The 24,374-nt window shown below is 41.0% G+C and overlaps 1 protein-coding gene across 2 annotated transcripts in view; it reads left to right on the forward strand.

Annotated features, from left to right (window-relative positions):
* Window positions 1-1,468: 1,468 nt before the first annotated feature.
* Window positions 1,469-24,374, forward strand: part of DNAJC11 (DnaJ heat shock protein family (Hsp40) member C11) — a 65,690-nt gene continuing 42,784 nt past the window's right edge. For both annotated transcript variants that reach the window (XM_074377529.1, XM_074377530.1), the window contains exons 1-2: window positions 1,469-1,624; window positions 24,207-24,336. In XM_074377529.1, the coding sequence (XP_074233630.1) occupies window positions 1,553-1,624; window positions 24,207-24,336 (202 nt within the window). In that variant the 5' untranslated portion in view covers window positions 1,469-1,552. The remainder of the gene's footprint in view (window positions 1,625-24,206; window positions 24,337-24,374) is intronic.

A 24,374-nucleotide genomic window follows, 5' to 3' on the forward strand; every position in this document is an offset into this window, starting at 1 on the left:
TCTGAGACACACGCTATGTTCCGTTCATGTAATTCCTAGAGGCAGTGTTTCCCAAAGCAGACGAAAGATGGCAAGAACTTCTCTCCCCAACTGAGCATTATGGTCCAATTAATGTCTACAAACCTAAGGAAAAAAGGAATGTCTCAATATTGCAGTCCTCCCTCCCAGTCTCTCTGTAAGAAATTCTTAAAGACCAGCAAATGTCAGCAAGCTGTTTAGCCCTAATCACTGCTCTGCAAAGGAGAAAAAAGGAAAGACCATTAAAAAATTGCTATTATAGCTCATAGAACATGAGTGTCTGTGAAAGCCATTATGGGGAAACGGCACACAGATAAAGAAATAGCTCTTAATTTACAACCTGGGCTGACAGTCTGTTCCAGACTGACTCAACACTCCTGAATCTCTGGTCTCTGCACACCTAAGTGTCTCATGCCGAAAGATCCTTAAGAGGGCTCGGTGAACTTGGAAGGGACCACACATCGGCCCCAGATGGTGCACATCTAGTCAAAAATTAGGAGGAGAAAGAAATCAACTTCTCAAATCCACAGACAGGTGTTTGGGGCTTCCCAGGAGACCTGCTTAGGCAGGGCAACAGGGATGGTTCTAAATCGATGGTTAGTTAAGGAACAAACGTTTCTGAGAAATAATGAAGAAGTGTTACAGGTTAGCATGAACCTAACAGATGACAAGAGCATGGGAGCTCTCCTGTTCACCTTCTCTTGATAACTGCATCATTTCAAAGACATTTAAATTATTCATATGATTGTAACGGAGACATCTTTAACAACGCACCAAACAGCAGGCACCGGGTTGAAATGTTAGTCTCCACTGCTAAAGTTGAAGGCAGAAATTTACAAGAGAAAGGCTCTGGAATAGGGTCTATAGGTATATACGCCTGCCTGAGACAATCATGGGGGGAACCAAATGGCTACTGCCTTGTCATGTAAGGAGCACAAAACTGGCCAGGTGCCCTCAAATATAGGGCAATAATAAAAAACGAAAATGAAGAGGCCATCCTCCGGGCAGCGTTCCAGGTGGTCCAGAGAAAACGCAAAGACCACCGGAGGCAGGAACATGCCATTCTACAAGGTTTCTGTGCAAAGACAAGTCAGCAAGTGCGGCCTCTGGTACCACCAGGGAAGCTGGTGGTTCGGCTCAGGTAGGGCTATACTTGGGATGTGGATGAGCCCCGCACTGGGGAAGACAAGGGGTGTCGCAGGAGCTTATCTCCCCGGAGCCCAGATGGGGACGACCCCCAGATGTGACTGCAAAGTCTCCCTTTCCAGCCCAGGCACAGCCGGAGGGAAGCGAGGCCGGGCTGTAGGTCTGCGGGCAGCACGTGGAGGGACGCTGGCCGCCGCGTCCCGCCCTCGGCCGCGTGGGGGCGCAGTGCGCAGTCGCGCTCCTTCCGGGCGCGGGAGGCGGCGGCGCGACTCCGGGCCGCCAGCGGCCGCTGTGGGGACGCCGCGGCAGTCCGCGCTGTCTGGGCCGCGGACCGTCGGTCCCTCTTGAGCACGGCCTTGCCGGTTTGGAGAGGTGAAAGGTTGCGAAGATGGCGACGGCCTTGAGCGAGGAGGAGCTGGACAATGAAGACTATTACTCGTTGCTGAACGTGCGCAGGGAGGTGAGGCCTGCGGCGGGCCGCCGTCGGGGCTGAGGCCGGGCCCGGTCGTTCGGAGACGGGCCGGGCTGGCGGTGACCGCCCCGCTCCCACCTCGGGCGGCCGGGCCCGGCGGGGAGGCCGCGTGACCCCGCCTGACGTGCGCGACCGCCGGCCGGCCGGGCTGCCCCCAGTGCCCCGACTCTTGCCGGGCGTATCCCGGTCCGCCTCCGCCCCGGCTCTCTACGGCTGGTACGCCGTGTACAAGCACGGCCAGAGGCCCCGAGCCCCCAAGAGGGAGCAGGGTCCCCGAGGTGGGGGCGGAGTAGGGGGTCCAGGTCCTCCGGGACCGGCTGCCGCGCTCGGCTCACACACCCGCCCTGGCTGGGGGACTGTGTCATCGCGCCCAGCCGGCAGGATGAGAAACAGAGTCTCAGGCATCAAGGTCAAGGCTACCAGGGAGTCTCCCCAGGGGTCTGTCCCGTCCCCGAGTCTTCCACGGGGACATCGCGCCTCTGAAGTGAGTCCAGGCTCAGAGGCACGTGGCTTGTGTCTTCCTTTCTCCTGAGCCGCTGCCCAGAAATGGAAGGAAGAGCGTTCCGGACAAATAGCCTCCGTTTGGAGGCCCAGAGTGGGAATTAGTCAGAAAAGAAGTGATGCCCCACTGCGGCCTCAGGACGCGCGCCTGTTTCCACACCAAATAAAAGATAACACGAAAGAGTCTCCCACTGTGGCCAGTAAATTTCCTTTCTTGTTGACCAGTGTGTTTGAGGTCAGCGTGAAGGGCAGGAAGGCTTCCAAGGTCAGGTCGTGAGGTGGCCTGTTTCTCTCTAAACCTCTGGGTGCGGTCTTCCAGCCCTGCCAGAGAATCTCTAATTCCGGCCAGGGCTTGCCAGTGATCAGAACTAGCCAGGTTTGGCTATCCTAGGCAGAGCTGCTCAAGTATGTGTTGTCCGTGAATGTTGGTCTGCGTGGTGTTAATAATAGCTCACGTTTCTCGAGTGCTTACTTTGTGCAGGGCCGCGGTGCCACATGATCACTTTCTGTTATTGCACTTAATTCTCATATCAGCCCTTAAGGTAGGTGATAAGATAATTCTTGATTTATAGTAGAGGAAACTGAGGCATAGAGAGATTTTAGTAACTTGCCCAAAGTCACACCACCAGAAAGCATGAGAGCCCGAATTCAGCCCTGGGCTGTCTAACCCTGGAGCCCCAGCTCTTCGTGGTGCACTGTCACCCCAGCTCTCCAGTCTTCAGACTGCAGAGCTGCTATACTCCTTGGGCACTGCACATAAGAATCCCTTAAATGCGTTAGCCACTATTTACTATGGAAACATCCAGTGAAATATTTTGGGGGAATTGCAGATTTTGTCGGGCTGTTGTAGGGCCGCCTGGAGGTTCTTGTACCTAACCAACGGTAAGGCGTTGGGTAAACCACTTCTTTGGCCTTCATTTCTCTCCCTTAGAATGAGGCGATGAGGCTAGCTAATCCTTCTCTCCAGCTCTTAGAAGCAAAGCAGTAAATGAAACCAGCTTTTCTGAAATCAGCCTTTCTTACCACTTATTTGTAGTTGGTCTAGGGTATCAGTAATTGAGCAGCCCAGTTACCTGTTTACTGAATCTTAGGCTGCTGCAGAGGATCAAAAAGATCTAGAATAATAAATAGGTTTGGCCAGAGTCCCGGGTAAACATCTGTCAGAGGTACACCTTGAAACTGCCAGAATGTTAGGACCTGCCGTTGTCATTGGACTGATGGGTGGAAGCCAAAGAAATATTTCCTTAAAGAAACATTTGACTTCTCCAGGCAAGTGAAGGCACTTCCTGTATCTGTGGCTGCAGGTGAAATCCCTGTGAAACACGTCCTCCTGCTTGAGTTGTTTTGTGATGCCTTTGTCAACAAACTCGGTGTAAAACACCGTCATCTCTGGTGTGCAGATTTTCTGTCTCAGGATTTCACTGAAAGAGGGACTCTGAATGTGATCTCTGGACTTGGTATTTACTAGGATTTTTTGTGAAATTAGAATTCAGGGGGCAAGGGCATAGCTCAGTGGTAGAGTGCATGCCTAGCATGCCGTATGTCCTGGGTTCAATCCCCAGTACTTCTATTTTAAAAAATGAATAAACCTAATTTCCTCCCCCCTCAAAAAAAAAGATGAAAAAAATTAACATTTAAAAAAATAAAATAGTTAAAAGAAAGAAAGAAAGAAATCAACCTGAAGTTGAAATACCATGATTTACTTGACGAATTAGAGGCAGAGTAGAAGTAATCTTCATTTCTACACGTGTGGTCAAAGAAGATAATAGCCTCTGTTGATACGTTCGCTGTCAGGTCTCCTAGTGTGAGTGGGAGGCGAGGTCCTCTTCCACCGTACATCAGAGTACCTTCAGAACTCTTGGTGTTCAGGAAGTTCAGACTTGCCCCCGGGAATCTCAGATGGAAGCAACCTGACACAAAACCAGGGAGTTCAATTTCAGTTTTTTAAGTTTACAGCATAGTATATGATGATAACAAATGGAGTGATTTAGAAATGTCGAAAATCAGCTTAAGAATCTCCCTTCACATGTTTTAAACTTTATAATATCCCCTTAAGTTGTATTCCAGAGAGTGAAGCAGGCAGCTAGACAGGACCATCAAATTCTGCTGCCAACAAGACTTCTGTGATCTTTAATAATTCTTTTTCTCTAGTGTTCTGGATTTCCTGTTTGCAGAGTGGAACCACTGTCTGCCTGCCCCACGTTGAGGGGAGGGAGTCCTTCATCTAACCAGACAGGCGCACTGAAACCGGACTGGCATCTCTGGTTTAGTGTAGTCAGATGCATCGTCAGGTGCCGAAAATCTAACTGATAAGAGATTTTTGAGATGATTTCCCAAAATTTATTTGGAGAAAGGATTCCTGAACAGAGTGAAAATTTTTTGATCTTTATACTTTTTATAGACATTATAATCAATACATTTTAAGCCTAATTTATTCCTAAATAATCGAGTTTAATTCCTACTTTACCAGTGTTGTATTTGAAAAAGTTTCATTTTTATTTGTGTCAGTCACCCATGTTTATAGCCTGTTTTAAGATCTCTGATCCTAGTCAGTGTAGCCTTAAAGGAACCAATCTCCTTTTCAGGTTTTAAACACATTGAAGAAAAAAGTTGTTAAATAAAAAATAAACTTAAGTAAAAGAGTTTTTCTGTAGTCCACATAGGGAGGTCAGTGTTGTCGGATCTTCATCCTTCCATAACACTAGACATGCAAAATCATCACCTATGGAAAAAGTTTTCCCAAAGTCGCTGCATTTTCACTACTTCCCTGGTGTAGGGTATATGTTCTTGCCACAGTTTTTGGTCATTTGGGTTTCTCTGAGTCGCAGAGTGGGGCTAGAAGTTCAACTTTGGACTGCAGTTGGGAAGAAGAGGCTGGAGCAGTAGAAGAAGATCTACTGGTCACTGTCAGAATTGACCTGGGGGGTCACGGTCACCCAGCCCCCAACCAGGATGGCTCTGCCATCTGCAGAAATTGAATGTAAAAGGGTCAGCTAACCCAGGTGCACCCTTAGGTCCCTAGAGCAGTGAGGGGCTGTGTGTGTGTCCATTCGTTGCTTATCCAGCCTGAGGCGCAGGTAGTTTAGTCTTAACAAAGAATATAAAGGTAGGTCTAAGAGGGTCGTTCCTTCCATGAGTCGCCCACCGACTGCATTAGGTTCAAAGTTTGATATTCCTAACATGGACCCCACTTGAAATTTGTGTGTTGGGCAAGGAGGGTAAACCTGGGTTGTCCGAAAACAGGTTACCCAGATGGTCACATTCCTAAGGTGTCCTATAAGTGGAGAAGCTGAGGAGCAGGAGTTTTATGCCACGCTGCCACCTGGGTGACCTTGAGCAGGTCTCTGAATCTCGGAGTCTCCTTTGCTGATCTGCGGCAGTCCTTCATGGAGTTACTGAGAGAGGAGAAGGAGACAGCACTGGGGGGCCCTGCAGCCAGAGGGTCCTGTATCCTAGGCTCGTAGTTTAACTTTTTGCTCCTTGTTTTCTTTGACGTCAAAATGTAGGCAACAGATAAAAATGTATTAAGCACTTACTCTGAGCCAGGATGTATGCTGGAGTGTGAGGATATGCATGCAGTACCTGGTGTAAGTAGGTATTCAGTTAATATTTATTGTGGCTGCTTCTTGCTTTTTGCTAAACATGAGGTTTTGCTTATTTCAAAAAGACATACACGTACATAGAAGGCTTTGGTGTGCCTCATCCTGGCTAAATTTGCTATTGTATTAATCCAAAAACATAGTGCCAGGATTTATGCTAAGCATTAGGTTATGAATTCCCAAAGTTTTTTCATTCTTTCTGTTGGAAATACTCAGTTTATTCTCTTCAAAAGATGTTTGGTTGTCTCTCTAAACTTACTGCGAGGTCATGAGTTTGACTTGGAGTCGGGGGTGGGGGGGTAGTCCCGGAAGCTGGGCTAAGCATAGGAGGAGGGTGCAGAGGTGAGGGCTAATCCAAAAAGACAGCGTCTGGAGTAGGCAGAGTGGGACCCGGAGATAAAATTGTTGCGAGCTGTCCGCTTTGAAGAGGCCAGGCAGAGACAGGAGGACCTCCTCAGAGGCAAAGGTTCTGCTCCAGCGACAGCAAGACAGCACTGGAGATCAGGAGGGTGCCCAGGTGGAGTTCAGAGGAGCTTCTGCGGTCTTGCCTGTGGGTGGGGAGGGAGCCGTTAGGATATCCAGCTCATTCCTGTGTCATCTCATAATGTGATTAGCAAACGCGATGGGGTTAACTTTTTAAAATTGTTTAATGAGCCATAAGCTAGTTATTACCTTTTTGCTTTGGGCATTTCAAACAATTGCGTCTTGAATTTTTAATGCTCTAGTTCTGCGTTATCTACCAAAATACCTTTTTTTCCTTCTTTCTTAAAGAGAATTCAATTGAAGCTTTTATATTTGCTATGAGTTCAGTAATAAAACAACGGAGAAAACGGGACATGCAAGAAGCATGCTTTGCTTGGCTATGGAATTTTAGTGTTTACTTGTATTAAACTTTAATTTTTAACTTTACTTATGTATTTTATCTATACCCTACCTCATTCAAGAAAGGATTGAAGACAAGTAACAGATGAAAAGATAAAATAGCATGAATATTTAAAAGGGGGCACTAAAAATGGGGGCCGTTGTGAATATTGCTGCTTTGTTGCCACCGTTGTGGCACAGGCACCGTACAGATCTGCTCCTTGAAGAAGCTCGTCACCTCACATGGGACTTCCCTGGAGACGATAGCCTGATGGCCAGGTCCTGCTTGGCTCTTGCTTGGACTGTTGGAACCCCTTCTGCATGCAATGAGTGCACAGTGTTCCCTCCCTAGTTTGCTGGAGCCAGAACATTCTTTACCAGTAAAATGCCAACAGACATCAACCACAAGGATTCCGCACAAGTGGGCAGGATGGAGCAGATGGACACGGATGAGAGGGAGTGTGAGGTCAGGCTTTCAGGGAGAAATAAGGCGAGCTCTGAATGTGAAGACAGGGTCTGAACATCAGTTGTGACCCTGAGAGGAGCCTGAGCTTGTCCCCCTAGGGTGCTGGCCTTTCTGATTACTGCTGTGTCTCAGAGACACCAGGTAAACACGTGGACGTGACCAGGAAGAGAAAGGAAGACAGAATTGTACGATGGTAGAAGAGTATTTTTTAAGCCCTTAGCTTGACCTCTTACCAGCAATCAGAATTTTTGCTCCTTTGGCTCGGTTGTCCTGATGTGCTTTGTCAGCAGAAGACGTGCTCTGGTGGACAGGACTCCACTCTGCCCTACAAGCCTTAAAGGTGATGTGGGTCCTGCCTTTTTCCTTTTTTGTAGTATTCAGACTTCTGCCCTGAGTGATGCCTAATCCTTTTTTGACCTTATAATGCCATCATATTGGCATTATATCTTATTGAGGGTAATGGGTTCTATAAATCTTGTTTTTTTCCTTCTATGTTAAGTAGAACTTAAGATTTCTAAGGTTATTCCTAGTTGTAGAAACTTGGAATTGTTTGATCAACCTCTTGTTTAGCTTTTCTGACTTATTCATCATTTGATTGTTTCTCTCTTAAGCCTACCTTTTCAAAATGAGGAGTCCTAAAACGGTGGTAGGAGGCTGACTTCAGAATCATGAGAAATAATAGTGTGTGCATCTGACCTCTGTACTCAGCAGACCTGGGTTTTAGAGACGGACAACTGAAATCACTTAGCCTAGTGCCTTGCATATTAGGCATCTATGAGCACTTGTTGATTATTTGAAAAGGCCAAAGATGCAGGTGGAACTTAGAAGAGATCAATGGCTTAAAGAGCAAAGCCTTTGAAGACAGGTCCAAGTTTGACTTTCTTAGCAGCCTGATCTAGGGCAAGTTTCTTAACCTCTCTAGCCTGTTTCTTCATCCATAAAATCTAGACTGTCATAGGGCTGTTGGGAGAATTAAGCGAGAATGCATGTAAGTGCTTAGCATAGTAATGGGCATATTATTATGTAAAGTAAATGCCAGTATATTTTTATTAGTATCATGAGCATAAAAGTTAATAAGGAACGCTCTTACTGATTTGCAGGAATTCTTTATGTAATTTGGATGAGTCCTTTGTTGGACAGATTAGTATAAATATCTGTTCCCTCTCTGTAGTTTGCCCTTCTTTCTTGCAAGTGTTCATGAACCAAGTTCAAGTTGAGCCAGGCCACACAAGTTACCATTTCTGGCCAGCTTTTGGGTCAGGGGTCCATAATCAGATCAACTTCTCCATCTCACACAAGTCATTTAATTAACTTTTTTGATCCTCACAGTTTTTATCTGTAAAATGGGGATTCTCATACCAACCTCAAGACGTTTTTAGAGTATTCAAGTATTAAGTGAGGAAATAGCGGTGGAAGTATTTTGTTAGCTGTAAGTCTGGACAAATGCACTCGTGACACCACCGACAGCCTGGAAACCCCTTTGGCTTTTGCGATGCTCTCTGTCCTCCTGTCTCACTTTGCCAGGTGCTTATCTCCTGTCTTGCTTAGAATGTCCCCAGGTTCAGTCCTCACCAGCCCAGCTGGTTTAAAGGGCTTTGCTTTGGCCCAGCATCTCTGCCTTCTGGCCATTAGGCTTACATGTTTAAATTCACCTTCCTCCCAAGCCTGACTGCCTCCCAGTTTCTCCCTGATCCACACATCCCAGCCAGAACACCAAATGCTCTTCGATTTTTCCTCTCCATGTGGTTCTGGGCCTTTTCCCACTGTCCCGTAGACAGTCTGGGAATCCTCCACCTCCATGGACTCTGATCTTTTCATTTCCGTTTCCGCTTCTGGGCAGCCAGCCAGCCTCGTAACCTCGGCCCTCCGTGTTGCCCGTAGTTTCCTTCAGGTCTCTCTGGTTTTGACTTTTGCCAGCTTTATTCAGACTGTACTGAGTCTACATTAACGGACAGTACTGATCACATTTCTCCAGACAGAAACCTTTTGTGGTTGGGTAAGGGTCAAACTCTTGGCTCCATTTTTAAAGCCCCTTATAAATCAGGTATCTTCTGTATTTTCTGCCTACTTTGTGGCGATGTTCTGCCATCTTCCACTGCAAAGCAAGCTCCATGTGGTCAGGGACCATGGTGGTCTGGTTCACCATCATGTCCCTAGCATAGTGCGGGCAGGTAACATGTACTTACAAGTGTTTGCTGAGCGAATAAGCAGGTGGATGGATGTCCACATTAACTTCTTGCCTACTTCCTGCCTTCTTACTTACCTTCCCTCTGGCCAGTTTGTCAGTGTTGTCTCTGCTGTCTCCTCAGGGCATTCTTCTGCCCTGAAATACCCCAGCTTGTCTTGGATACCGAAGCAAATCAAAATCTACCTTTTGCATTCCTGTTTAGACTCTACAGCCCTGAACTTAATTCTTCATCATTAATAGTAGCATTTTTATTTTATATTGTTTATTTAAAGCCATGTGTGTGGGGTTTTAGGGAAAACACGCACATACGTAATTTATAATCTTCTTGAGGGCAAGGACGACATATTTTTGTACCAGCTCTGGTACTCAGAGCAGGGTTGACATCCAGCAAACATTCCTGGTGTGAAATGGTGAAAATTTACTGACGCTGTACTCGCCTTGTCTGGGTGCATTTACTTTGTGGAATTCCTGTGTTCTTGAGGATCACATTGCAGTTTGGGCCACAGATCGTTGTAGAGAAATTTATTGGAGGGAGTTTATCAATCATCAGTTTGGTAAATCTAAATTCTCACTTATGAAAATTGTTGAAAGCCAGGTGCCAGAGGATGAGAGCAAACGCAAACACCGGCCTTTATGCCGGGGCCCCAGCGTAAGCCAAGGCCTATGGAGACTGAGTTCAAGGCTGAAAAGCGCGTGAGAAAGGAAAGCATGCCTTTCCCCGTTGGGCTTGTCGTTTTTCATCCGGCAGGTACGGATTATCTTCCTCTCTTATGTTTCTTTATTGTGGTGGGGAAGGGGCACTTGTTTATCATCTTTTGCGCCAGCGCCAGTAATGATATTTGTAAAAGTAAATAGCTTCAGATGGGTTAGATTTGTTTTTGTGCAGTTCTTTCTCCTTCTGTCAGTTAAATAGAGCTGAGTTTTCACGATGGACATAGACTAGTCTGACTTGAAACCCTGTTCTCTCTGGTTTGCTCCTTTTGGTTTGATCAGATGGATCAGGCAGAATGAGCTGGTGCAGTGTGCACTGTGCTCCACGTTGAGGGAAAGACCCCGTACATTGCTGAGGTGGATGAACCCCAAGTGCAGGAACCTATTTCCAGATCCTCCAAAGATTTCCTGCATGTAAATGAAAAGGGGAGAAGACTGTGCTGAGCAGGGAAAAATAGCGTGAGAAGATGTTAGAGTTGTGTATGAGAGCAATTTTACTGCGTGAAGCTTCAGACCATGTACTGGGAACTTTACAAAATGAAGTAGGAAATTTTCCCAAGTCCAGCTCAGTGGTTGTGTTTTAGTGCCTGGTGAGTGAGTGGCTTAGTCTTAGCATGATCCATATCTACTCAGTGACATCAGATAGTCTGTAACGCCCTTTCTCTTCGTGAAACAGCTCTTACTCAGCACAAAGCAGCCATGCTGTCTTGGTGTTAATTAGCTCTGAAATCTGCTCTTTCCTTTAAATTGTATGAGCACCAAGTATCATAAAAAATTACAGCCTTTTATTAGCTGATGCAGTTTATTTCAGTCAGATTGTCATGGAACATACGGACAGTCATGAATCTTCAATTGTGGTAATTAGGCAAACTTCCCAAAATCCAACAGAATATAGTTTGCAGAGACTTTGTTGCTGAAATACAGTAATATAAATATAGCCTGGAAGTTTGAGCTTGAAATTTATAGGCTTCAGCAACAAAAAGCCTAGTGGCTTTACTTATCCTAAAATGAATGTGTGGGCTATAATTAATTGTTACTTGCATGTTCTGTTAGGTCCTCAAAGTATTGAATTAAATATCATCACTGTGGTAGTTACAAGTGCTTGACACTAAACATTCTTGGCTCCTAACTAGAGAGGGGACTGCACTTCCTGTCCCCTGGTGGGTGAGTAGGGTCACATGACTGGCTCTAGCCAGCTGTGTGAATGGAAGTCATGTGTGTCCTACTCAGGCTGAGGCATTTAAAGGCCAGGTCAGCCAGAGAGTCTCTTGCTCTTCCCTCTACCTCCATCACTGGCAGTGGTTCCAAAGGGTGTCTGTCCTGTCCACCTGTAACCTGAGGACATTGCCAAGCAGAGAACTAACTGACCTGAGATGGATGTGTAAAGTAAGGGAGAAATAAACCTTAGGAATTTGGGGGTTGTGTGTCACCTGGATCATCTAATCCAGCAATTCCCAAACTTTTTGGTGTCAAGACCCCTTTACAGTCTTAAATTATGGAGGACCCCAAAGAGCTTTTGTTCATGTGGGTTATAGCTATCCATATTTAATTTGAAACTAAAACCAAATAGATTGATAAAATGTTGTAGGATAAGACAAAATGTACTTCTTGTACTTCAGTATAGGCACAAGGGAGACGTAAGGACTTCAAAATAACTGTAATGAACAATAAAGAGGTTATAGATGTACAGATATCAGCAGGTATAACGAAAGGTAGCTAGTAAGTACACAGCAAAATAACTGAGAGTCAATTGAGTTAATCTCTGAAAACTCACATTTATACTATAAAGCTACCACCTTAGAAATTTCTAGAAAACATAAAGATATACAAGTACACATTTCATTAACCAACAGAACAATATCATCTTATGTCATATAGTCTCAAGAAAACCTCACTATACACTCATGAGAGAATGAGAAAAAGGTAGATAACATCTTAGTATTACCTTGAAATTAGTTTTGACCTGTGGATCCCCTGAAAGGGTCTCAGGGACTCCCAGGGGGCCCCACATCACACCTTCAGAACTATTGACCTAGCCCACCCTGACCAGTACAGGCATGTTTCAGACATACTGAGGTTCCTCACATGCTTTAGTTTACTTTGCTAAATGAAGATAGAAAATAAAGGCAGAGTGGCCGTGTACTCTTTGAATATGTGCTGTCACACTGATTCCAGAGATGATCTCCATCACTCAGAATTAAGTAAGTGAAAATGTAGCAGTGTTTTCAACTGCTTAATTATCTAAGGGAAGCAAATGTGATGCAATTGTGTCAGGAGACTTCTAAGCGTGATACCACAGCTAAAATCAGAAAAAAGAGAATTGATAGGTTTGATTTTGTAAAAATGAGAAACACCTGTGTTTATTAAAGGACGATAACTAAAACCTAAAAAAAAAAAATTATACAGTTAAAAGATTCAAAAGGAATCTGCAATATATTTAATTAAAAAAAGTCATACTTGTAATATATAAGGAACTCTTGGAATCAAAGAAAAAGATGACTACTCTAATAGGAAAGTAATACAAAGGAAACAAATAGGTTACTTCATAAAAGAAGTCATCTAAAATGCAAATAAATGTATGGAAACTTTTTTATCCTCACTAGTAACCAAACATGCAAGTTAAAACAAGGGTTTTGTTTGTTGTTTTGTTTTATTTTCTTCTACCAGATTGACAAAGTTTTTTTTTTTTCTTTTTAGTTGTAGTATTCAGTTCTGATGAGATGGAGATCTGTTAGCCCTCCCAACCAGAAAGGAGGAGGATATTCCTCTGGAGAAATTGAACCAGAGATCTCTAGAGCCTAGACATAGACAGTAGAGGGTGAGAGTGGCCCCCTGACAAAGGCAGGGAGTATACAAGTGTTTGTACCCTGCATGGTGAGACTTCCAGCTCTTTTTCCTTATCCTTTTGGCTCTTCCTTGAATGAACTAGCCTATCAAAGAGAGAAGACTGCCAAATGAAAATTCTAGGTTCCCTCCCAGGCGTTTCACAGAGAAGCTCATCAGATGACAAGGCCTGTTCACACATACAGAGCTTCCAAACAGCTTCTTAAATCTTACTATGAAATGTAAATCAGTTGCCAAACACCATCAAATATTTGAGGGAAGGCTCCAAAATGGAATTCTGAGATCATGCAGAAAGCAAGAAGAAACTAGAAGGAAGCACACTGCAGGGAGTTTGGAAACTGGATCATCCTCAGATAAGACATTACATTTAAGAAATAAGAACAAGGTGATATGTCAAAAAAAAAAAACTATATAAAAAAAGGAGCTGTTGGGAATTAAAGATAAGATAAAAAATTCTATAGAAGAGCTAGAAGATAAAAATGAGGAAATATCCACAAAAGTAAAGTTTTAAAAGTAGAAGATAAATTCTTAGACATTAAATAAAGTAAAATGAAGAAGACATTATTCAATGGTTAATATGAGAAAATGTCTCAAAAGATAGACTACAGGTGAAAATCAAGTAACTAGCATAGTGAATGGGGTTGGGGGGTAAGGAGACCCATTTAACTAAAGGAAATCATGGGTTACAGAGAGAATCCTAGAAGTTTCCAAACAGGTCCCAAAAAAGAATTGGAAATTAGAAAGACACTAGATAGCTCACCAGTAGTACTATCAGCTAGAAGACAGTGGAGCAACAGAGTAAAAATCCTGAGGAAAAATTGTATCCAAGCTAGAATTCCATACCCAGCCAACTATTCATCAAGTATAAAGGTAGGATGTAAGAACATTTTGAAATATGGCAAAGCCTAAAGAAATTTTCCTCTCAACCAGTCTTTGTAAAGGAAACTATTGGAGGTTGAGCTCCATCCAAATAAAGAAAACCGAGAAAGAGAAAGGAATCAAATACAGAAAAGAGAGACCAGCCCAGATAAGATACCCAGGAAGATGCTAACAGGAAATCTTAGGATGAAGTTTGTTTAGCAAGCCTAACAACCAGTACAGTGCAGAGAGCTCTAGGAGGAATGCCTCTTGAGGGGAAAATGAAATTGATGGGCTATTTGATACTTTTGTGTTGAGAGGAATATTGTAAGTCTTTACTGTAAGAAGTCTACTATAAAGAGTTGGAGAAGAATGGTAACAGATACCTAGAAAGGTAAAGCAAATGGAAAACTGAGGCGATTGTTAACTCCAGGAAAAATAAAAAGTAGTTCAAAAACAGAAATATAATCATAGTATACTGTTTGATTCAGCTTTGAGGTATATTTACATAGTCACAATAAACACTAAATTAAAAAGAAAAATTGTTTATTGATTTGGACCAAAGTTACAATTACACAGAAGGGAGAGAAAAGATAAGCAGAGGAAGAGAACTAAATTCTCTTAAATTTAAGTCTAAAGTTAAAAATTTTGGATTAAGTCTAAAATTTAAAAATTAAGGATATGAGTATATTAGAATCATAAATGAGAAAAATGCTAAAAGATTTGAAAGTGCTTGCATCTGAGGAGTGCGGGGTGAATGCTGTTTTTGGTTAGAAATCCAGTGGGTTTTTTTATAAGCTGCTTATGTGTTCTTTGGATAAAATTAAATTTTTTAATTTTAAATAATTAAATGGTAAACACTTTTTGGAGGTCAGTTCAGAAGACTAAAATGGAAGTCTTGTATCGTTTAACCCAACAACTCTAGAAACTTATTTTCAGAATGATAATCATGGATACAAAAAATGTTTTAGCTGTAGGGGTGTCCACTGCAGCCTTATAAACAAATGAAAATTGTTAATAGAAGATTGTTATATAAAACTGTGATAATGCCATATTTTGAAGTGCTATTCAGCCGTTTAATATGGTATGGAAAATACTTAAAGACCAATAAAACCCATAAAACCAAAACTCCACAAGACCTTTAACTGAAAGAAAAAACAGGTTATACAATTGTACTATAGAAGAAATACTATTTTATTTTTAAATATATTTTTCTTATTTGTATTTTCAATTTTATCCTTGATAAATATATATATATTTTAAAGGAAAAATATTTTTAAGGTAATTCAGCTAGGAAAAACCTAGCACTTGACTCATCTCTTTAACCTGTTTGACCAGAAGAATTGATACCATTTTTATATCTATGTTGATGACAAAGCTTCTATACATATTTTTTAAAATCAAGTTTTATTTTTGCTCCACATCTTCACCCACACTTAATATTCTTAGTCTTTTTCATTTTAGCCATTCTAGTGATTGTTAGTAGTAGCTCGTGTTTTTAATTTGCATTTCCCTAATGACTAACAATGTTGAAGTCTTTTTGTATACTTATTAACCATTTCTGTATCATTTTTTATTGAAGCTTCTGTTTACGTCTTTTTGTTTGTTTTTTTTTTCTTAATTGAAGTATAGTTAATTTACAATATTGTGTTAATTTCTGACGTACAGCATAGTGATTCAGTTATATATATATATATATACCTTTTTGTGTTCTTTTCCATTATAGGCTGCTACAAGGTATTAAATATAGTCCCCTGTGTTTACATCTTTTACTGATTATCTTATCAGATTGTTTGTCTTCTTTAGTTGTGAGAGCTCATTATATATTCTGGATATTAACCTATCAGATGGGTATTTTACAATTTTTTAAGTTTTTATCCTATATAGGAAATCTTTAACTGAAAATTACAAAGATCATCTGCTGTTTTCTTTTAGAAGCTTTATGGTTTTAGTTTTTACATGTCGGTCTTTTTTCCAGTCTGTGGTTTTGCTGGGGTTTTTTTGTTTGTTTCTAATTTTTTTAACTTATGAGATATACATAATATAAAATTTACCATCTTAGCCATTTTTTAGTATACAGTTCAGTGGTGTTAAATGCATACATGTTGTGCATCTGTCACCACCATTTGTATCTCTTAAACTCCTTTCATCTTGCAAAACTCAAACTGTTCCCCTAGCCTCCAGCAACCACTATTCTGTTCTCTGTCTTTATGATTTGTCTACTCTAGGTACCTCATGTAAGTAGAATTATACAGTATTTCTCATTTCATGACTGGCTTATTTCCCTTAGCATAATGTTCTCAAGGTTCATCTGTGTTGGCAGCATATGTCAGAATCCCCAGACTTTTTAAGGCTGAATAATATTACATTGGATTTATATACCACACTTTGCTTATTCATTCATTTGTGGATGGACAGTTGGGCTGCTTCCATGTTTCAGCTATTGTGAATAATGCTGCTCTGAACATGGATATATATAAATACCTGTTCAAAATCCTTCTTTTAATTCTTTTGAATATTTACCCAAAAGTGGAGTTGCTGGATCATATGGTAAATCTGTTTTTAATTTTTTTGAGGAACTGCCGTACTACTTTCCATGAAAGCTCTACCATTTTACATTCCCATCAGCAGTGCACGTGGATTCCAGTTTCTCTACATCCTTGCCAGTACTTGTTATTTTCTGTTTGGTGTGTGTTTGTTTCTTTGTTTTTAATAGTAGCCATCCTAATGGATGTGGAGTGGTACTCATTGTGACTTTGATTCACATCTTCCTAATAGTGATATCGAGCATCTTTTCATGTGCTTTTGGCCATTCATGTATCTTCTTTGGACAAATGTCTATTTAAGTCCTTTGCCATATTTGAATCAGGTTGTTTTTGTTGAGTTTAGGAATTCTTTATACTAGATATTAATCCCTCATTAGATATACTATTTGCAAATATTTTCTTCTATTATATAGGTTGTTTTGTAACTTTCTTGATAGTGTCCTTTGATTTACAAGAGTTTTTAATTTTTATGAAGTCCAGTTTGTCTGTTTTTTCTTTTGTTGCCTGTGCCTTTGGTGTTATATCTAAGAAATCATTGCCAAATTCAGTGTCATGAAGCTTTTGCCCTATGTTTTCTTTATGGGTTCTATAGTTTCAGCTCTTATGTTTAGGTCTTTGATCCATTTTGAGTAGATAAACTATAAATGGATTCAGCAAAAGTTGCAAGATACAAAGTCAACACACAAAAATCAGTTGCATTAGTTTTGTATATGGTATTAGGTAAGGGTCTTACTTCATTCTTTTCATGTGGATATTCAGTTATCCTAGAATCATTTGTTGAACAGGCTATCTTTTCCCTATTAAATAATCTTGGCACTCTTGTCAAAAATAATTTGACCACTTATGCGAGGGTTTATTTCTGGGCTATTTCATTCCATGGATCTATATGTCTTTATGCCAGTATCACCCTGTTTTGATTACTGTAGCTTTGTTGTAAATTTTGAAATAAAGAAGTGTGAGTCCTCCATCTTTGTCCTTTTTCAAGATTGTTTTGGCTATTTGGGATCCCTCTAGATTCCATGTGAATTTTGCAATGAATTTTTCTATTTCTGTAAAAAAATGTCATTGGGAATTTAATAGGAATTGCATTGATTCTTTTGGTTGCTTTGCACAGTATCATCATTTTATATTTTATATTTATTTATATTAAGTCTTCTAATCCATTGATATAGAATATCTTTCCATTTATTTATGACATCTTTAATTTCTTTCAGCATATTTTATAATTTTCACTATGGTAAGGTACTTCTTTTACCTCCCTGGTAAATTCCTAAGTTTCTCATTTGTTTGTTTTTGATGCTATTGTAAATGGAATTGTTTTCTTAATTTCCTTTTCAGATTGCTTATTGTTCATGTATAGAAATGCAGCTAATTTTTGTGTGTTGACTTTGTAGCTTGCAACTTTGCTGACCTCATTCGATAGTCCTAACAGGATGATTTTGGGGGTTTTTGTTTTTTGCTTTGTTTTTTTGTTTGTGGGGTTGTGTGTGTGTGTGTGTGTGTGTGTGTGTGTGTAGAATCTTTTTATAGAGTTTTCTACATACACAGTTGTTATCATCTGCAAGCAGATAATTTTCCTTCTTCCTTTCCAATTTCTTTTATTTCTTTTCCTTACCTCATTGCTCTGGCTAGGACTTCCAGTGCTATGCTGGTTAGAAGTTATGAGAACAGATACTCTTGCTTTGTTCCAGGTCTTAGAGGAAAAACTTTCAGTCTTTCACCATTGAGTATGATGTCCATTTTGAGTTTGTCTTATTCAGTGGTAAGAGATCTGTATAGCTTTATAATGTTGAGGTAGTTTCCTTCTGTTGCTAGTTTGCTGGGTGTTTTTATAATGAAAAGGTGTTGAATTTTGTCAGATGCCTTTTCTGCATCAATTGAGATGATCATAGGGGTTTCTATTAATATGATGTATTAATCAGTTTTCATATGTGCAACTATCATTGCATTCCAAGAATAAATCCCACTTGGTCATGATGTATACCCTTTTAATATGCTGCTGAACTCTGTTTGCTAATGTTTTGTTGAGCATTTTGCATCAGTGTTCATAAAAGATGTTGGTCTGGAGTTTCCTTTTTTTTTATGGTGTCTTTGGCTTTGGCATCAGGTTAATACTGGCTTCATAGGATGAATTTAGAAGTGCTCCCTCCTTTTCAATTTTTTGGAAAATTCTGAGGATTGATATTAGTTCTTCTTTAAATGTCTGGAAGAACTCACCAGTGAATCAATCCATCAGATCCAGGATGTTTTTTTGTGAAGTGATTTGTGATTACTAATTCAATCTCCTTACTAGTTATAGGCCTATTCAGATTTTCTATTTCCATGTAATTCAGTGTTGGTAGGTTTTGTATTTTTTAGAAATTTGTCCGTCTCATCTGTTTTCCAATTTGTTGGTGTACATTATTACTCTCTTATAATCTCTTCTATTTCTGTAGAATCAGTGGTAATATCCCCACTTTCATTTCTGATTTTAGTAATTTGGTTTTCTCTTTTTTTTCTGTAGTCAATCTATTTGGCTATTTTGTTGATCTTTTTGAAGAACCAACTTTTAGTTTCAGTAATTCTATTGTCTGTCTGTTCTCTATTTCATTTGTCTCTGCTCTAATCTTTATAATTTCCTTCTCTGCCAGCTTTGAGTTTAGTTTTTCTTATTTCCCTTGTGATTTTTTTCTTTGATTTAGTGTTCATTTAAGAGTGTTTAAATGTCACAAATTTGTGAATTTTTCACTTTTCCTTCTGTAATTGATTTCTGATTTCATCCCATTGTGGTTAGAGAAGATACTTTGTATGATATCTGTCTTTTAATTTCTGTTAAGACTTAAATTGTGGCCTAACAAATGGCCTATCCTGGAAAAATGTCCCATGTGCACTTGAGAAGAATGTGTGCTCTGTTTTGGGGTAGAATATTCTGTATCTGTCTGTTAGATCTAGTTGGTTCATTGTGTAGTTCAAGTACTCTATTTCCTTACTTATCTTCTGTCTTGTTATTTGTAGGATGTTGAAGTCTCCGACTACTGGGAAACTTTCTCACTCTTCAGTTCTCTCAATTTTTGCTTTATATATTTGATGGTCTGTTACTAGGTACATAAATGTTTATAGTTATTCTGTCTTATTGCTGTACTGAACCATTCATTAATATATGTCTTTCTTTGTATCTTATAACCTTTTTTGATTTAATGTCTGTTTTTTCTGCTGTTAGTATGGCCACGCCTGCTCTCTTTTGGTTGCTATTTGCAAGTAATGTCTTTTTCTATTTCACTTTCAATCTGCTTGTTTCTTTGGATCTCAGTTGAGTCTCTTATTGTTAGCATATAGTGCGGCCATGTGTTTTCATCCATTTTGCCAGTCTGTCTCTTTTGTGTTTAGCTGGTTTTTTTGTAGTGAAACATTTTAATTCCCCTCTCATTTCCTTTCATGTATATTCTGTAACTATTTCCTTTGTAGTTACATTTAACAGCTTAAGTTACACTTAGCATCCTAAAGTTACAACACTCTAATTTGAATTTATACCAGGTTACCTTCAGTAACGTACCAAAGCTCTGTTCTGTTCCAGCTCTGTCCCACCTCTTTCAGTTATTGATGTCATAAAATTACATTTTAACATATTGTGTGTCTAAAAAATAAACTAATAATTGTTTTTGTAATGCATTAGTCTCTTAAATTATGTAGGAACAAAATGTGAATTTACAAGCCAGAGTTACAGTAAGACTGGCTTTTAGACTAATTTTTTTTTTAGTGTATTAATCTGTTAAATCATTGAGAAAACAAAGTGTGGGGTTACAAACCATTTTCACAATACTACTAGCTTTTATAATTGCCCATGTATTTAGCTTTTCTGAGGTCTTTATTTCTTCCTCTGGCTTTGAGTTACTGTCCAGTGTCCTTTCATTTCACCCTGCAGGACTCTTGAGCATTTCCTCCAGGGCAGGTCTCATATTGCAGTTAGGGTCAAGGTTCATTTTTTTGCTTATGGACATCCTCTTCTTTTAGCATCATTTATTGAAAAACTGTCTTTTCCCTACTGCGCTGTCTTGGCACCTTTGTCAGAAATCAGCTGACCATCTATTTTAGGGGGTCTTTTTGTCACCTCACTTCTGTGCCACTGATTTACATGTCTGTTCTTTCCCCAGTACCAGCCTGTCTTGATTACTGCAGCCGTATGGTAAATCTTAAAATTCAGTCACGTGAGCCCTCCAGTTCCTCAGAGTTACTCTGGTTAGTAAAATAATGAGGAAAGTAAAATTTCTTTTTGCTCCGTATCATTTTTCCATTTAAATTTTAGAATTGGCTTGTCAGCTACTACAGAAAAAAAGCCTACTGGGATTTTGATTGGATTGCATTAAATCTATAGGTCGCTTTGGGAAAATTTGACAGCTTAATAATACTGAGTCTTCTGATGCATGAAGACAGCATCTCTCTCCGTTATTTTTGGTCTTCTCTGATTTCTGTCAGCAGTGCTTGGTCCTTTGCAGTGTGTGCATCGTGCGCTTGTAAAGCTTACCCCTCAGTGTTTCGTGTTTGTTAGTAAAACTCTAAACTGTATTGTCTTTTCAAGTTTCAATTGTATTATATAGAAATAAATTGATGTTTGCATATTGACCCTGTATCCCACAACCTTTCTAATATCACTTAATAGGGGTTTTTTGTAGATTCTTTATGATTTTCCACGCAGATGACATCTGCAGATGGAGACATTTTTACTTTTTCCTTTCTAATCTGTTTGCCTTGAATTTCTTTTTTTGTGCTTTGTTACAGGAATTTTCTGTTGTTGTACTGCATCTAATCTCGCAGTTTTAACAGACCACTAAACTCTACAGGTTACTAGGGACCTTTCACTATGATCTTTATGATATACAATTGTTTAATTCATAATAGCTTTACTTTCCATTAAAATATAACCAGATGATGGAGATGATGAAACTTTTCAGACTTAAAGCATGATGCATCTCTTAATTTTATATAGAATTTTAGAAATAAGTATGTAATTTTAGGTATCATTTTAAATGATACCACATATTTAGGAATGATACCAGAATTTTTATGATAGTGAAAAGAGTTTATCATTCATGAAATATTGAACCAGTGACCTCAGCTATTCAGTTATGATAAAAGGCCCAATCTGTCCTTTTATTAGATGTAATATTTATTAAAAATGAAACTTCATTTCTATTACTTAATCAATAGCACATTAAGCCATTTATTAATATGATGAAAGAAGGTATCACAGACCAGATATTCTCCTCCCTTGTCGTCTAGTTGACTTTTAACAACCAGGAAACAGCGGTTTAACCTGAAGTCGGTCAAGTCTGTCTGATCCTGCACTTGTAATTTTTACGAGATGCTGATAAGAACAATTAAAACTTGCAGCAAGAGAATGATTTGTAATGGCTGTTTAGCCCATCATATAAGTAAACCTATCTGGAGAAGATATATTTAATTTGCCATTAGCTAGCTATTGTTTACTCACTTAAAACAACAAGGTTTGGCACAGGTGGCGTATTGGTAAGTGTGGCAAGCAGTGCGTTGTATAATTGACGTAGGCGGGGAAGGAAGCCACTGGTGGGAATGTTCCTCTGTGGAGCCTTGTGTTTTTGTTGAAGTAGAATAGACGTATAGGAACATGCACGTCACAAGCGCGCAGCCCGGTGAATTTTCACAAACATGGGCCATTTTGTGAATGAATGTTCCTGTCACCCCCACACCAGCGTGAATACCGAAATCCGTGCTGTCAAAGGGACGTCAAAATTGAATTGCGACGATAAGGGCAGCTACAGTGGTTACATTCCTCCTGCATGCAGGGCATTGTTAAATGCTCCTATGCGTATTACCTCATTTACTCTTCAGAGTAAGTGTGAGAGAGTATTGTCTACAAATGAGAAAACCAAGAAGAGGGTTTAGAGGAGCTGCAGCAAGCTGGTTCTGCCATGTGTGGGGGGGTCACTGTGTGAGGCACCTTAGAGTCCCCCTCTCATTTCATCCCCTCGCCGGCCCTGAGTGTGGCTGCCATCCCCGTTAGCAGGTGAGAAAGCCGGGGGTTGGGAAGCTCACTTGCCCGAAGCCTGCGTTCTTAACCGCTACACCTGAAGGCTGGTATATCACTGCAGAGTGAATCACACAGATGGCCAGGGGAGAGAAAGGAGGAAGGCGGTCATCTCCAGATGGTTCGAGAGTGTGATTCTCCAAGGCTGCACCGGAGAGAAGATGGAGAAAAAGATTAGTGCTGACACAGGGCAGTGGTCTGCCTAGGCCAAAGGATGCACAGTCAACAAGATCCTTGACCGTTTTCCAATGAAGTAGTTAACGGAAACCCTCCAGAAGCTGCTGGCTTAGAACACCGTGCGCCCCTGCCTAACGAGCCCCGTGGGTCTGTGTCTGGGCTGAGGGGCAGCGAGCAGCCCGGGTCTGGCAGAGCTTTCTCATCACAGAACCATGCAGAGGTAGGGCTGGAAAGGCCCTTAGAGGTCATCACGCAGCCACCCTGTCCTCCGACAGGGAAATGGCCCGAGAGGGTGGCCGTCCTCCCCTCCCAGGCACGTGTGACTCACATACGTAACATTCCAGTAACGGCTGTTGTCTTCCTCTTGGAGTTCTTCGGAATTCCTTGAAAATCTCTAGTAAGCTTGTGCAAATTTCTTGGTTTTCTGGTTTCTGAATAACTTAGTCCTATATCAAATACTTACATTTCATGCCAAAATTATTACTAAAGCACAGTGAAGTTTTGCCTTTTTCCATTGGTAAAAGCACTCATTACTCCTGGAACTGGAGGATATTGAAAAGTTGTGGAAATTATAGAAAAATACTGTTGAACATTTTCCCTTGTAACCATGACCCCTTAACTCATCATGTCCCCAGGACCTCGCCTTGGGTATCCGTGTTCCCAGACCTAGTCCCAGAGCACTGTCCGTCCCCTGGCCTCGGGGACCTGGTCCCCTTCCTCTACCCAGATGGCTGGTGTGTCAGTACCCTCTGGCATGTTGTCAGTGACCCGGAATTTGCTTCTGTTGTCAAAATGGTGGAGTTGCCTCCCCAAAATAAAATATTCTCTACCTGACAAGTCATCCAGCCAGGGCTGCCCACTGGGCATCACCTCTAATGGACCAGAATGGGCCCTGAGGTTGATATAAAATCAGACATAGCACTTCCCCAAGACATACCTGAGGACCCAGCCAGATAGATGGTGCGCTGTCCCAGGGCCTCTGAACAAGTCTCTTTCTGAGAACCTCTTGGTGGCTGTGAGGCAGGCGCAGTGGAAAGTGGGTTTCTGTCACACCCGTCCTTCCTCCCTCCTGGGAGGTTAACACACACCCAGTGCCCATTTCACTCTGTGTCGACTGCTCTTTCCATGGTGCATTTCTCCCCTCAAACGGACCACTGATAAGAATCGGAGAGTTGCAAGTGTTGGGTGGGCCTTTGGGTGCTAGGGGTGGGGAGGCTTTTGTTTTCACTAAGAGGTGGTAAAGCATCTTTGCTTGCTTTATGTGCGACCTTTTAGAATTAGAGGATGAGTAGAAATGTGTGTTGATTTTACAGTTTATGTCTGATTTTTAAGGATGAATATTCACGGAGTTTCCTTTGTCAGAAAATTGAGTAAATGTGTGGCATTTCTGTCTAATGGTATATAGCTTTTTTTTTCCTTTCTGAACAAATACCTTGGCAGATTTACTTTAAAATAACTTAGGTTACAGAGTAAGCAGGTCTCTGTGATGGTTTTCAGAGCACCATGAACCAGTACAGGGACACCAGCTTTTGTTCCGTCCGATGGCAGTCTTTCCCAGCAAAACACAGCCGCTACTGATGTACATAATTGATCACTTTATCAACTGTGGGGAAAACAGAAGCCTTACTGAAGTAATAAAGCGTAACTTCATTGTGTCCTGAGTGTAGGGAGCAAACGTGCTGGAACGTGGCTGACAGCTTCCCGTTGCAGGGCTGATTCTGATCATGGTAATATGTACGTAGCACTGGTTGTTCTCTAACTGGGTTTTTCTTTCTGCAGGCCTCTTCTGAAGAGCTGAAAGCTGCCTACCGGAGGCTGTGTATGCTGTACCATCCCGACAAGCACAGAGACCCGGAGCTCAAATCGCAGGCCGAGCGGCTGTTTAACCTTGTTCATCAGGCTTATGAAGGTCAGTGGAGGGCTTGGCTCTATAGAAACACCCTGGCA

This window comes from Camelus bactrianus, chromosome 13 (assembly GCF_048773025.1).
Source record: "Camelus bactrianus isolate YW-2024 breed Bactrian camel chromosome 13, ASM4877302v1, whole genome shotgun sequence".
In the NCBI taxonomy this organism is placed as follows: Eukaryota; Metazoa; Chordata; class Mammalia; order Artiodactyla; family Camelidae; genus Camelus; species Camelus bactrianus.